Genomic DNA, 13,750 nt, shown 5'->3' with positions numbered 1-13,750 from the left:
ACCTACTTAAGCCTACTAAAGTTGCTGGGTCAATAATACTGCTGTTTTGGAAGTGAAGGGAAATTCATTCTTCATCAAATAAGCTAATTAGCTAGTAAGGTTACCTAACGTTAGCATCACTGTCAGTTATGGCAGGATTAGGAGGTGTTTGTTCTTTTGTATCCTACAGGAAGAACAGAGCGTCTCTTAGCATTTATCCACTATCTCCTCCTCTCTGGGTTTTATTCCTCAGAGGGGATTCTGAAGAAGTACCACCTTGGCTTGTCTATTCGTTGGTTTGTTTGTGAAAAACAAAAACTGCCTTTCATTTAAAAATTCAAAAATAAGACTAGATAAAACACAGAGGTTGCAACTGTCTCTAAGCGGCATCTTCTCCATAGCGTGCAGCGGTAATAATCCCCCAGGTGGTGGGCGTGCTCTATATGTGTGACGTCACGTGAAAGCTTTGAATAAATTCATAATTACAGTTTCTGGGGAAAAAAATTTCACCAATTTTTATAATTGCTGGATTGTTGTTACTCTATGGTCAGTAGTACAGTATCCTTTTCCTAGTCAATAAGTGAACTACAACAGATTCAGTACATGAAGGGTAAAAGAAAGCTTTCTTTAACTCTTTGTTAATCAAGCTTCTTAAATTGAAGAGCCTATGAATCAGACATATATATATATGTATATTGACAGTGTTTATGTTTACAGCAGTCACTGCCCACTGTTGCTGTATCCAACCCAAACCTGCAATATGTCAGAAACCAGGTTAACAACATGCTTGGTGACACAGTCGTTTGTCTTGACACAATGATAACTCAGGTCCCTGTAGGGAACGATGATTTATATGGCTTATTCTATAAAATGTAGGGTTACAGCTGCAGATTCACAGGGCTGAAAATAGGGGCCATGTCAGTTCAGTTGCTAGGAAACAAGTTGGAGGGATACAACAGTGAAAGGCAGGAATCTGGGTTGGTTAAAGAGAGACAGGCTGGGGGGGAGAGGGTGAGACAGCTGAGGAGATAGGGGAGAGTAAGACAGAGAAAGAGACAGGCAGAGAAATCGTGCCACAGGGTAAATATGTTTCATCATATTTCCTTTGGGTGCTGATCAAGGCGAGAAAGAAGATCAACACTGCTGCTATTTCCATGATGAGCTATTACAGAGAGATGACTATTGATTCTACGAAGCCCCACTTGTGATTATTATTCCTGTTTCTATGATCAAACACACTCGTCAGTTTACAAAGGGGGGTACTTGTTGTTTAACTTAACATAAAAAAAACACTGATGAATACAAAACCACACACACTCTCACACACATACAAACGAGTCCTGTCATGTTCCAACCATTACCATCTCAATAAAGCTAAATATAGTCCAATCCCTCAGCCCCTTCATCTCAGCACATCAGTAGGTCTAGCTTTGTTGTCCGTCTGTCCCTCTGTGTTAAGCCTGAGCGTTTTTTGTGTTGTGCAGAATTTGGGGGACTGATCCAGCATGAGGGACCTCGGTAGGTTTTTGGAGATTCTGGCATCACCTTTTAATATATGTCGTAGTTTATTTCGATGAGCATTTACATTTTCTCCCCGCCAAGAAAAATCACATATGAGTAATAAATAAATTACTAACAATACTCTGGGGGATAAACTGATCCAAATGGTGTAGATTCAGATTCAGATTCTTTATTGTCCCACACGGGAAAACACAGAAGACAAAAAACACAAGGACAGCATCACTGTAAAATCTAAATTAGAAAGTTAAAAAATCAGACAACACAACAAATATAAAAACAATATAAAACATTACGATAAAATCAGTCAAGAGCTCATGCCAAAATGGGAATTCCTACCATGTTTGTAAAGGTAGAAGGTTAAATTTGTCTTTATGACATACTGTTAGGCAAGTACTAAGTTAAAGTTACACCACAACAAAGATGACATGACTTTTTACCAACTAAAAAAATGAAGTTCCAAAGCATTTTGTACCAAACGAGCACAACAAGACACAATCAAGAGTTTCAATCTTTTCATAAAATGAACTTCCTTTAAGGTGCACTATGTAGTTTTGGTAGAGAAATGTGAAAGTTGAAGAAATGTACAGATTATGTGGTATATATTCATAATTCTATACACAAACTGTCCTCAGAGGAAAATTTGGTCCCTGTAACACTGTTTGAAGATAAAATGCTACGTGATAAGTTATGGTGGGGGAGTCTGCAACAGTGAAACCGTAACTCTCCTGGTAGCTTTTTAGCTCCAAACAGTGTTCCAGGGACCCTTTTTATAAAGTTTGTGTATTTCGTTCAGAAAATATAGCATAGAATTGTTCCACTTCTCCAACTTTCAAATACCATTACCAAATCTCCATAGTGCACCTTTAACTACATGTTTATCACCTTATTTTATTAACTGTATGTATATGTTTAATTCCTCGTCCCTTCAACAAGTTTATAGTTAGGGTAACCCTAACCCTAAACCCTTTGATTGATCATTAAAGACTCTCTCTCTCTGTTGGGTTTTGTGTGTTAAAATTCCTGCCTCTAATAAGCGGACACACAGGTATTAGAAAAGGTTGTGGTGGGGAAGAAAAAAAATTCAATCAAGCAATGTTCTTCAGGGACCTGCCCTCGGAGAGAAACAGAGAACAGGTCCGCTTAATGAATGAACACAGTGTTTGACTGTGTAGGAACAGCAAAGTCAGAGCAGACAGGGAATCATGGCTCTGTGGTCAATTATCCAAGACTTCTCATGAAGCTGCAGCCTCACTCTGGTGAATACCACATATACAATGTATGTTCTAACACTCTAAACCTGCATGTCACTTCTGAAACAACAAACTGTCTTGTTTGCTTTTTTGTACACTTTTTTTTCTCACAATCTTTTTTTCCAAAGTCTGTGTGTTTTCATGTTTTGAGTTGCACATGTTCTCTGCTTTAGTTAACCGTTATGTTCCCAACTTATATGTTCATCACAGTTTTCCGTTCCCTGGATGTTTTCTCAGGATTAGACAACATCTATGTCTAAGTGGCAGCGTTAGGTTGATTGTGAAAGAAAATAAAAGTGAAAATCAGAAAGAAGTCAAATGAAATCATTTTGAGAGTTGGGCACCTTGATATAAAGACTGCAAGCTTGTATAAATACTCTTCACTCAAAGGAGATTTGTTTGTGTCCTGCACCTTCTGGCATGTCTTCAAGTCTTGCATTGTGTCGTGTGTCGTGTGTGTGTGTGTGTGTGTGTGTGTGTGTGTGTGTGTGTGTGTGTGTGTGTGTGTGTGTGTGTGTGTGTGTGTGTGTGTGTGTGTGTGTGTGTGTGTGTGTGTGTGTGTGTGTGTGTGTGTGTGTGTGTGTGTGTGTGGTTGTGTAAACTGCAACATTAAAACCAGACACATGTACCAAGAGTAAGGGATAAGTAAAGGGATTCTCTCCAGGTCCTACCTTCACTCTAATTGCACATACGTATACTATATCTCAGCTGCTGTAAACATTTTTCTCCCTGTGTGTGTTTGCGTGTCTGTCTATGTGTGTGTGTGTGTGTGTGTGTGTGTGTGTGTGTGTGTGTGTGTGTCTGTGTGTGTTTGCGTGTCTGTCTATGTGTGTGTGTGTGTGTGTGTGTGTGTGTGTGTGTGTGTGTGTGTGTGTGGTTGTGTGTGTCTGTGTGATAATGAAATGTTCCTTATTATTTGTATGCTGTATAGAAAGCTGCAGAACATATAAGTTTAAAAGGTGTTTTACAAAGGACAGTAACATTCTGATAACCTGACAGCTAACGTGACATTTATAACTAAATATTTCAGTCACAGTTTGCTCTTATTTGAAGTTTAGTAAAAAGGCTGGACTCCATGTCCTTGTCAGGAATGCCTTTATTCTACAATGACATGTCTGACAATGACAGGTAGAAAACAATTATGCTACTTCAGCCCAACATGATTCAAACAAAGTTTCAAGCTGATGTTGTGTCCTCAAAGTTTTAAAAAAGCCAACACACTTTACCACCCCAGGATCCTTTAGTGCAGGATTCAATTTTTGTGATGTGTCGTATTTAAGCCTCTCAACTATATGACAGAAAACAACAACAGAGCTGTGTGTATGTGTGTGTGTGTACTGTCTGTGTGTGTTTAATGTGCTTTTATACAGGCACACCTTGAAGCCCCTCCCCCTGGCTGTCAACGAGTGTGTTCTGCGCATTTATGAAAACGTGTTGACATGTCTAGCTCGGTCATACTCACAGATTCCTTGCATGGCGTCTCTCTCTCTTGAGCTGTCTCTCTATCTTTCTGCCTGTCTGCCTGTCTGTCTGTCTGTGTGTTTCATATAGCTCACTGTGTAAATTATTTCTCTTATGCTGAAGGTGTTAATCACCACCACACTAGCTGCCAGCACTTACACTCCACCAATTACACTACTTGTCATTTAGTCAATGATTAATCTTTCCCATTTCTCTGCCTGTTACTGTTTTGCTACCTGACTTGGCTTTTAATTTAAACTGCTTAATAAGGAACAAAAATGAGAAACACCCAGTTATCATTAATAAGTTGTATAGACCCCAGATGGCATGAGCTCTCAAAGAAATGTGAGCTTATAGTATTTCTTAAAACATAACAGTTTTTACATCATTTTGCAGTGTTTTAGAATATTTAACAGACACATTTTCTTTCTCCTAGACTTGATGTTGCTTCATTCTCTGACTGTTTTCCTGCACTTTTACTCACTTTGTGAGGGCCTCTTGTCTTCGCTGACTAAGCACATGTCAGGAAACTGAAGTTGTCTGAAGTTGAAGGTTTCAGAATCTGATATTTTTAGCTGACTGTATAACATTGAGCTGCGCTGTGTCATGTTAATTTGTCGTCTTCTTACTCCTCAGCTACACATCCTGAAATTGGAATTGCTTGTAAATATCAATACTAACAAAACCAGGGGAGACTAAACTTTAATATAAACCAATAAATGTGTCATCCTTGTTGTGATGTACATTTAAATCTGTTTATGTTGACAAAATTCGAGGTACACACTAAGTAGCATGAAAAGCGTGCACATTCTCACAGAATGAGTTGGACGGTTTATGTGATAAGCCAGGGGAATAGAAGTTATGTGATATGGATGGAATGGGTCACATTACAACCAAACATCACATACACTAAATTCACATGGAGTCTTTCCCATATCTCGTTATTTTCGATTTAGTTAGAGTGTGGAAATGAACAGGTTGTAGATACAGCCCTGCAAGGTATCTCAGTTCACATGTTCTATTTTAAAAGTGTAATCTTTGTTCCCACCTCAGCACCAAAGCATTAAGTCCCATTACCCAAGCAAGGACTGTCAAACTGACACCATGACAGCAGGTAACCTTTTTGCAAGCTACACGTCCCTTAGTGCCAGGCTAAGATTTCCAACATTGACAACATGTCTAGAATGTCAAATTAAGTCCTCTGACAATATTCTTTGACCTTCTGTGGCTTTGGAGTTTGTTGGTCTATGTGAAAATTGTAACTTCAGTCTTGATGGCTTTTCAGAAAGTGAGAAAACAAAGAACATTTATTAACAGGCAAGTAACCTTGATCACCAAATAAGCAAGGGACAGCACAAAACAAAAAAATCAACAATAAGTAAGGACAATAAGAACAAAATACTTTAGAAGGAAATACTGTCTGAAAACAAAGATAGAAACTCTTTTGAAATACAACACCATAAAAATCAACAGATAATCTGTTTATATAACTGAACCCTCTTCAAGAACTGTTACTCAGTGGAGTGAGAGTCTGGATACAATAGAGAACGATTTGTGAGGTTCTTTAAGTGAAGAGACTGTTTCAGCAGGGCCAGATCACTCAGGGGTCATTTCAATCAATGTTAATAAGTGAACCATGCACACACACCTTGGCCTCTTTATCTTGTGTTTAATCTATGTAGTGGTGTGTCTCTTGACACATAAAACCAGTGTCATATAAGAAACCCTTCAGAGCATTTAGCATTCAATAAATTGAAGATATGTTTCAGTTAGTTTGATTAGAATGTTTTAAGAGAAAAAACAAAATCAAAGCACACTCTACAAAAAAACAGGCGCTTTGCACTTACTGTCAGATTTTTTTTATTGCAGGAAATGTTTTCCTTCCACCCTGTTACCAAGACCCAATTACCATCATTCACCTCAACCCCTCAGCCAGGGCTGCAAAACATCCTCTTCACACAGAGGACAATTTTGCAACACTCACTTCCTGCTGCACAGAGGAAGAGCAATAAATAACATTTCCATCACATGTAGACTGAGATAACCAAAAGAGAGTTTAACGTGATTGATTTACTTTTGTGTGTGTGTGTGTGTGTGTGTGTGTTACATTAGGAGATTCTAATGGGCACATTTGTATGTCTTTTCTTACTATTTAAATGAGGAGACATCATTAATCCGTCTGATTTCTATTATTAATACTCATAGTGTGTTGGAGGCCACACACCATTGATCACTGCCTTCGTCATACCACCATCACTAAACACCCATCAGTGTCATTCACAAGGTTAACTCACTCATGTGATGCTTCTTTTCCAAAATTAACAGCTTATTACCTCATGTAAGCCATCATGATAAACATTATCTCATGGTGGCATGTTAACTTTACTTTACAAATGACTTTCTCTGTGACAGAGTGATAAGCAGTATGATCATCATGGTTACCCACACTTGAGTATTGCTTGACTCAACAGCTATTGAGTGTATTGCTATGAAATTAAGCACATTAGTCAATCTAAAGCTACTTTGGATAAAACCAACTCAAGTGAAAGTGAGTCTTTGTCCAATACTATGGTTTATTACCAAATAAGTATGCTAAATTCATATAGTTTTTAATCTTAAAGGATTTAGTCAAAGCATTGCTGTGCTGAGCTACACTATCACTGAGCTTCTAGCATTGCTTTAAGCTCTTAGAGGTGTTTGACCTCAATGGAGGACAGAGCAGGGATGTGTCCACACAAACAAATGAGGGGCAACATAAAAATATTATAAGCTATCTTGTGAAATCAAAAAATAAAAATGTTTTACAAGCCAGACAGTGTACAGGAGTTTGCTTCTATCATTCCTCTCCTACACACCTGTATCATGAAATAGATATGCAAAATATTTTCCCACAATTTAAAGTGCTTACAAAAAATGAGCTACATTCAATACAACAAGCTACCTGTTGCAAAACAGGTGAAATAGTTGATTTTGATATCATTCTGCCTCTTACAAGGAATTTAGCCAATCATGGTTGAAACATTTTGGGGTGGCACCTATGGAGGGCCAATCACATTTCTAGGGGGACCCACCTGGAGCCACCCCTCTGGACCCGCCCCTGGGACAGGGACAAAAGAACAAGCTGTATCAGTCTTTGTATATGGCTGGTTTGGCTCTTTTTGTAGGAAATTGTTAACAAAATTAAATGAGAAAAAATACTTCTCTAAGCCTTCTTTGTTAAAACAATTTTTTTTTTAATGATAGCAGATCTGATCACTTCCAGCAGGGTCACAACAGCACGACTCACCTCACTATCATGTCTTGCAATTGGCTTTACACCAATTAGACAAGATGCACGTAGCTGTCCTCCAGAGTGTCTTTGCTGGCGCAGACTTGCTCTCAACAGGTGTTTATGGTTCTCCTCTCAAGATCTGATGCGTGACTAGCATTCAGTTTGCTGGCCCCTGAGGCGTGACCACGGAGAGGGAACAACATAGGTCAAAACCAGAATTACAGTGTGGTGATCCTCCACTAAACATGTAGGCTATATTGTAGGAATTTTAAGCATAAAGTCGGTTAAGCTTTTAATTGGTTTACAGGCTAACAAATAGACCATGTAATTGGTTAGCATAATGTCTTTTCGTCAAGATGGCAGTGGCACACATTTTGATTTAAATTGTTCTCTTAAGAAATAAATGCATTGCTATATCGCGTCTTTTTCCTCTTGACTTTTTAGGGTTTTTTTTTAAACTACATTTATACTTACGAGGACAGCATGTGTGGGCTTTGGAAGAGGTTAGGAGAGGTGTGTCGATCCTGTCGCAATAGAAGACACTTCTTCTTTCAGAGTTCTGGATAAAGGATGATACTCCCCTCACTATCCCACTGCACACAAGAGGACTGATGGTTTGCTCTCTCGTGACAAGTGGTTGACAGCTTGTTTTGTGCGCGCAGTTTCAGGGGAAAATGTGGTGGAAAATGCCAAAGTTTTTCCCCCCTTCTTTCCTGGCTGCCTCCTATTACGCATGCAGTAGGAAGGGGCTCTTTTTGTGGTAGGTGGTCAGCGGTGTAGAGGAGAAAGGACACAGAAAGAAGTGATGTGTTCTAAATTTACTCTGTGGACTGTCGCTAGTTGTTTAAAATGCAATGAACAACCTGCATTGCTGTTTTTCGCTCAGGGGACTGAGAATGAGGCTGAAGACGTGACCTGTTGCAGCATCTCTTTGAGCTTTTAGTGTTTGGATGGATACAACGCTGCAAAATGAACCAGTTTTCCAAGCTTTATTTAAGACGATGGCTTTTTAAATGAGGAGAAATTAAATAACTTTTTTATGATCGGTGGACATTTTTACGCAGAGCGCATTTTAAGTGGGGATTGGACGTGCTTCTTTGATTTGGCTTCACGGTGGACTGACTGGAGAAAAAATAATATTTCGTACCGATTTTTGAGTCGGTGAACTATGACTTGGGGTATTTTTTGCAAGTAAAACTGGTGATGGACGCTAACTGATCGGGATCTTGCCCCTTGCTTCCCTCGAACCGAGCGCAACACCGCGCCCTGCTTAGGAGAGTATAACCTCCTTTCTCTCCCCTGTCCCCCTTTCCTTCCTCCCCTTTGACAGAATGGCCCGGTTTGGAGACGACGTCCCGGGCTTGTTGAGCTCTGGGGATGGAGGGTCCGAGCGCAACCGGACCCGCGATGGAGCGGCCGTTTCCACAGGTGGGATCTCCCCAGCCTTCAAGCAGACCAAAGCGCAGCGAGCCCGCACCATGGCCCTGTACAATCCCATACCGGTCAGGGAGAACTGCTTCACGGTCAACAGGTCCCTCTTCATCTTCGGCGAGGACAACGTGGTCAGGAAGTATGCCAAGAAAATCACTGAATGGCCATATCCTTTTCTGCTTCATGGTGCAAGCGAAGGTGTACTAACACACTAACCCTGATGTGCGAAGTGTAGAAGGTGGGTAAACTGTGTTTACAATTGGAAAAAAAATAGTACCCAATACCATAAGTGGGCTCCTGAATAGAGTGTTTATATTTTTCCACCAAGTTATTCCACCAAAATTACAAAATGCGGAAGTCCTTACACAACCAAATACCCATAGGTTTTGTGGCATACCTATCTCTGAGCAATGGATGGAGTCTACGTGGAATTTCAGCACCATGGAGAGCACAATGCACGTAATATTGGGTGCACAGACACAAGCTCCCTCTCAAACACACAAACATGCACACACGATTTGGGAATTGCTTGAATAATTATTTTTAATTATTGCTTGAATAATTAATTACAATCACATAATTAAACACAATTAAATCCAACAGTATACACCAGAAAGTGAGACTTTTCAAGTGTACTAGTGGCATGACATACTTTTTAATCTAAAAAATGACGAAATCTATGATTAGTGTAACTAAGGTTATGATAACCCTAGTTATATGCAGCAGGGCAGCATTTTTTAATAGAAAGCAGGCAGGAGAAAAAAACTGGATTTTTTTCTGTAAATATCTATAAAAAGTCTATGAGGTCATACTGTTGCTCCCCACTGACTGCTCCTCCTGATGAGTTTTTATACAGCAAATATCTCACACACAGTTAGAGCTGCAGTGAATGAGATATTAATTGACTTGTTGATTGACATAAATGATCCTTTTAATCCTCTTGTGTTTATGTTTGTAACAGATTTGCAACTTTTTCAGAGAGAGGATTTGCTGCTGCTTTTCATCGTTTTATATCACTGAAATGAGCATGAGACCAATAAGACGTCTGAGGACATGTCCTTTTACGTAAAGAAACTGTGTGTAGGGATATTTTTTTCTATTAAACATTTTACTTAACAGAACCGCATAAAGTAATGTATGTGCCATTGTCTGATGGCAATTAATTCAGAGAGTGACACAATCCAAATTTGTGTCGTATAACACTTGTTCATTTTCTGTAATTCTGATTTCAGTAATGGCTATTTGGTAGCATTATCAAACCACATCCCTCTTTCTTATATTCCTGAAAAATGGAGGGTCTTTTTTATTTGCCTGTTCCTGAGTAGCACAATCACAGTGTGTGTGTGTGTGTGTGTGTGTGTGTGTGTGTGTGTGTGTGTGTGTGTGTGTGTGTGTGTGTGTGTGTGTGTGTGTGTGTGTGTGTGTTGCTGCTGCTGTATGGCTCACCAGGTGTCTGGGCCAGGTGAGGCCCCTCCACTGCTATTGTCCAGCTCAGCAGCTTCCTGGCTGACTGACTGGCATTCTGCTGATTTTAAATACCCAGAAAATAGAATGAGTGTGCCTCTATTGTTGTTTTCTCTGGGTTTGTACATGCACTTTGGAGACTAAAATAGAAACAGGATGAATTTCAATCAACAGCTGAGGAAAAAAGAGTTGACGTGTGTGTGTGTTTGTGTGTGTTGCTCAACATATTACCGTTTTTTATGCCCCTATGGTACCATTAATAGTACTAAATTATAAATACATCCAATGGTACATATACCTGTTTCAAGAGTACAGCTGGGTTTAAATCCTAACACTGTGTGCTGTAGTGACCAGAAGGAAAGCAGGCAGACTGTATAACCTCCAGGTTAATGTGCTGTTGTGGAGGGAGCGTCTTATTACATCTAATGAGCTCTACTGTATCTGATTAACAGACATTAGCAGGAATTATATGTAATGATGTCTGATCGCTGTGCCATGTGCTATTACGAGAAGTCATTACTCACAGACTCATACTATATGATATTGTTTGTTAATATGGTTTTTGAGGGAGTGCTACTGAGCTGAGTGATGTTGGTGTCTGGACAGCTTGAACTGTGGTCGTGATGAGAGGCATTATTCAATAGATGTGAAGATTCATTCACAGTCAAAACACTACTCAGCAATACTCACAAAATACACATGAAGAAATATAACAGGTTCATTAATAATACACACTTGATTGTATTTCTTTATTTCAGAATGTTCTCAGAATACATTTTTGTGGCATTTTTTCTTAAAGGAGTATTTCAAAGTTTTGTTTTAGGACACATTTAAAAAAGCAATACCACAAAGTATCATGCATGCTATTTATACTTTAGCCTGAAACAGCTGTTTCTTTTTGGCCCCTTTGAGACAGCAGGAACAAGTTGTGAATGCAACATGACATACCATTAACTTTTAAGCTAATGTCTAATTTGTTAGCGAACAGATGCCTATTTACACACCAAACAGTCAAAACATTGTAATTCATTTGGAATTGTTTCTGAACATCTACTGAGCTGGTAGAGTCGTCGTCTCTCAACTGGAAGGTCGAGAGTTTGATCCCCAGCTCCTGCAGCAACTTTTCCGATGTGCTCTTGGGCAAGACACTCCCTTGTCACTACCCTGAATTGCTCCCGCTGCTTCGTCAGTGGTGTATGAATGTGTATGATGGGATTAGTTTCCTCTGATGGTCTCACTACATAGCAACCTCTGCCATCAGTGTGTGAATGGTAGGTGTGACATGCGGTGTAAAATTGCTTTGAGCAGTCAGAAGATTAGAAAAGCGCTATACAAGCTAAAGTCCATTTACCATCTAATAAATATATTTCCAGTATAAACTCTCTGTTTTAAGTCTGTAACACTGTTCCTAATCCGGAGGGGATTATTCTGTTCCAGAGCAGCAAACTACTCTGTGTGTTTGCCAGCAGGTTGTAGATTTCATCTGTCTGCTGTTTGGTGCTGACCAGGTAGTATACAAAGGGAATTAAGAGCCTGATAACAAAGTGAGATGAGAGATCAGATTGACAGATATTACAACGCATAAAAACCACGGCTATAACAATGCTGTCATCAGACGACGTTGGTGTAAGGACACATCACATTAACATATACAGTGAAAATGAAAGCCTATCCCAATTTAAGGCCCAGACCCTTTACTAGCCTTGTGTTGTTGCACGTTTTGACAGATACAGACGGGGCTCAATTAGAGGCCCTATATATGTGCACTTTGTACTGGAATAGTTTTCGGATAAAAAAGAATGGAAGAAAAGCAGCAAGTCATTAGAATTAAAGATGAACTTTAACATTTGTCTAAGAAAGACAAAATAAAGCTAGTATACGTACAAGCGTGAGAAAGTAGATTAAAGATCAGCTGGAGATTCATGTATGCTTGTGTATCCACAGAATGCAAGCACTGCCTCTCAGAGAGAGAGAGAGAGAGAGAGAGAGAGAGGGACAGAAAGAATAAAGAAATGTAAATCTCAGTGAGTGACAGAAGGGACGGGGGAGGACTCTTGTGCCTATGCTGGCTTTAGAGATGGAAATAAACAGGGAAATTATGAAAAGAAAAGATTTTTCCATCTCACATGCCAAATGTTAATGCTATAACATATGCTTTGAACAACTACAGACCTTCTAAGATATTGACTTAGCTCCATAGGCCGGCACATCACTCATTAGTGATTGTATTAACCGGGGTCTCTCCCTCTCTCCCCCATGGTGCAGAAATACAAACATACATGCGCACACAATCTCTGCAGGACATATACTGAAGGTCAGTTTTGTGTTTAGAGCACAACTGGCCACTCCCCCTTTCTAGAAGAGTGTCTCTTCTCCTTAAGTGCTAACATTACAGGAGATGATCAGTTCAGGGATCTTACTGAGGTTTCTGTGGCAGTGTGTGTCACACTGGAGCTTTAACACTGTTTTGGGGCTTCTGACATCACATCACACTGTTTTTTAATTGTTGAGAGACCATTATCTCTCTTTGGTTTATTTTGTGTGCACCTGAACTGCTGATGGAGGCCTGGCAGGGAAGAGTGAGGGCTAATTAAGCCCACAGCCTGAGTTTACAGTGGCAGGCAATGTGAGGACTAACAGCTGCTCCTCCTGTCTGATCCCCACTGGGATCTCATGCAGAGGGAAGTTTCCCATTGAGAAGGAACACTTTTGAATAATTGATTGTTGGATTTAATAGAGTTTGTTTCATCGGAGGAACAAGGGAAAATCATGGGGTTGTTGGATTAAGTTTTTATCCTTATAATAAAACAGTCAGGCAGGTGAACAGTTTATGTACACAAAATATCCCACCTTATGTTTTTAAGACACAAAGATCTCACTTAGAGGCCCTGCAGGATTTAAATTCACAGATGGTAATTTAATCAAGGTTGTATTTCAGGTTGTATATTCTTGCATGTGCCTCTTGGGTCAAATTATGCTTGAGAAAAAGACAATTTTCCCACTGTTACTAAACTGCACCAGTGCATAAAAAAGAAAAGGTCCAGCCTTTATTTATTTTCAATTAAAAAAACATTTTCTAACAAGAGCAATTTGTTTGGAGAGAATTTAGCTTAAGTGAAGAAAATTTGATGCCCAATCTCGATACCTCTCTGATTACCTATAGACTTCTAGTATTATGACAGTACATCCATATGCCACCATATATCCCGATGGAAGGGTATATATTGACGTTTTTATTTTAATGTTGTGTCATACATACCGAGTGTGGTAGGTCTGTTAAATAAACACTAATTAAACAGACAATCTTGTCTACCTAAACCTCGACGGTTTTTACTCATCTGGCAACCACAATATTTCAGCTTCTAAAGAAAAT

The 13,750-nt window shown here is 39.5% G+C and overlaps 1 protein-coding gene across 1 annotated transcript in view; it reads left to right on the top strand.

The window, feature by feature from the left end:
- Positions 1–8,559: 8,559 nt before the first annotated feature.
- The window catches only part of LOC132959522 (voltage-dependent R-type calcium channel subunit alpha-1E), a 62,724-nt gene continuing 57,533 nt past the window's right edge, over positions 8,560–13,750 (top strand). The window contains exon 1 of the mRNA XM_061032610.1: positions 8,560–9,079. Within this exon, the coding sequence (XP_060888593.1) occupies positions 8,814–9,079 (266 nt within the window). The 5' untranslated portion in view covers positions 8,560–8,813. The remainder of the gene's footprint in view (positions 9,080–13,750) is intronic.

The sequence above is a fragment of the Labrus mixtus genome, chromosome 3 (genome assembly GCF_963584025.1).
Source record: "Labrus mixtus chromosome 3, fLabMix1.1, whole genome shotgun sequence".
In the NCBI taxonomy this organism is placed as follows: Eukaryota; Metazoa; Chordata; class Actinopteri; order Labriformes; family Labridae; genus Labrus; species Labrus mixtus.
The sequence above is the reverse complement of the archived record's forward strand: the minus strand, read 5'-3'. Positions and strand labels throughout refer to the sequence as shown.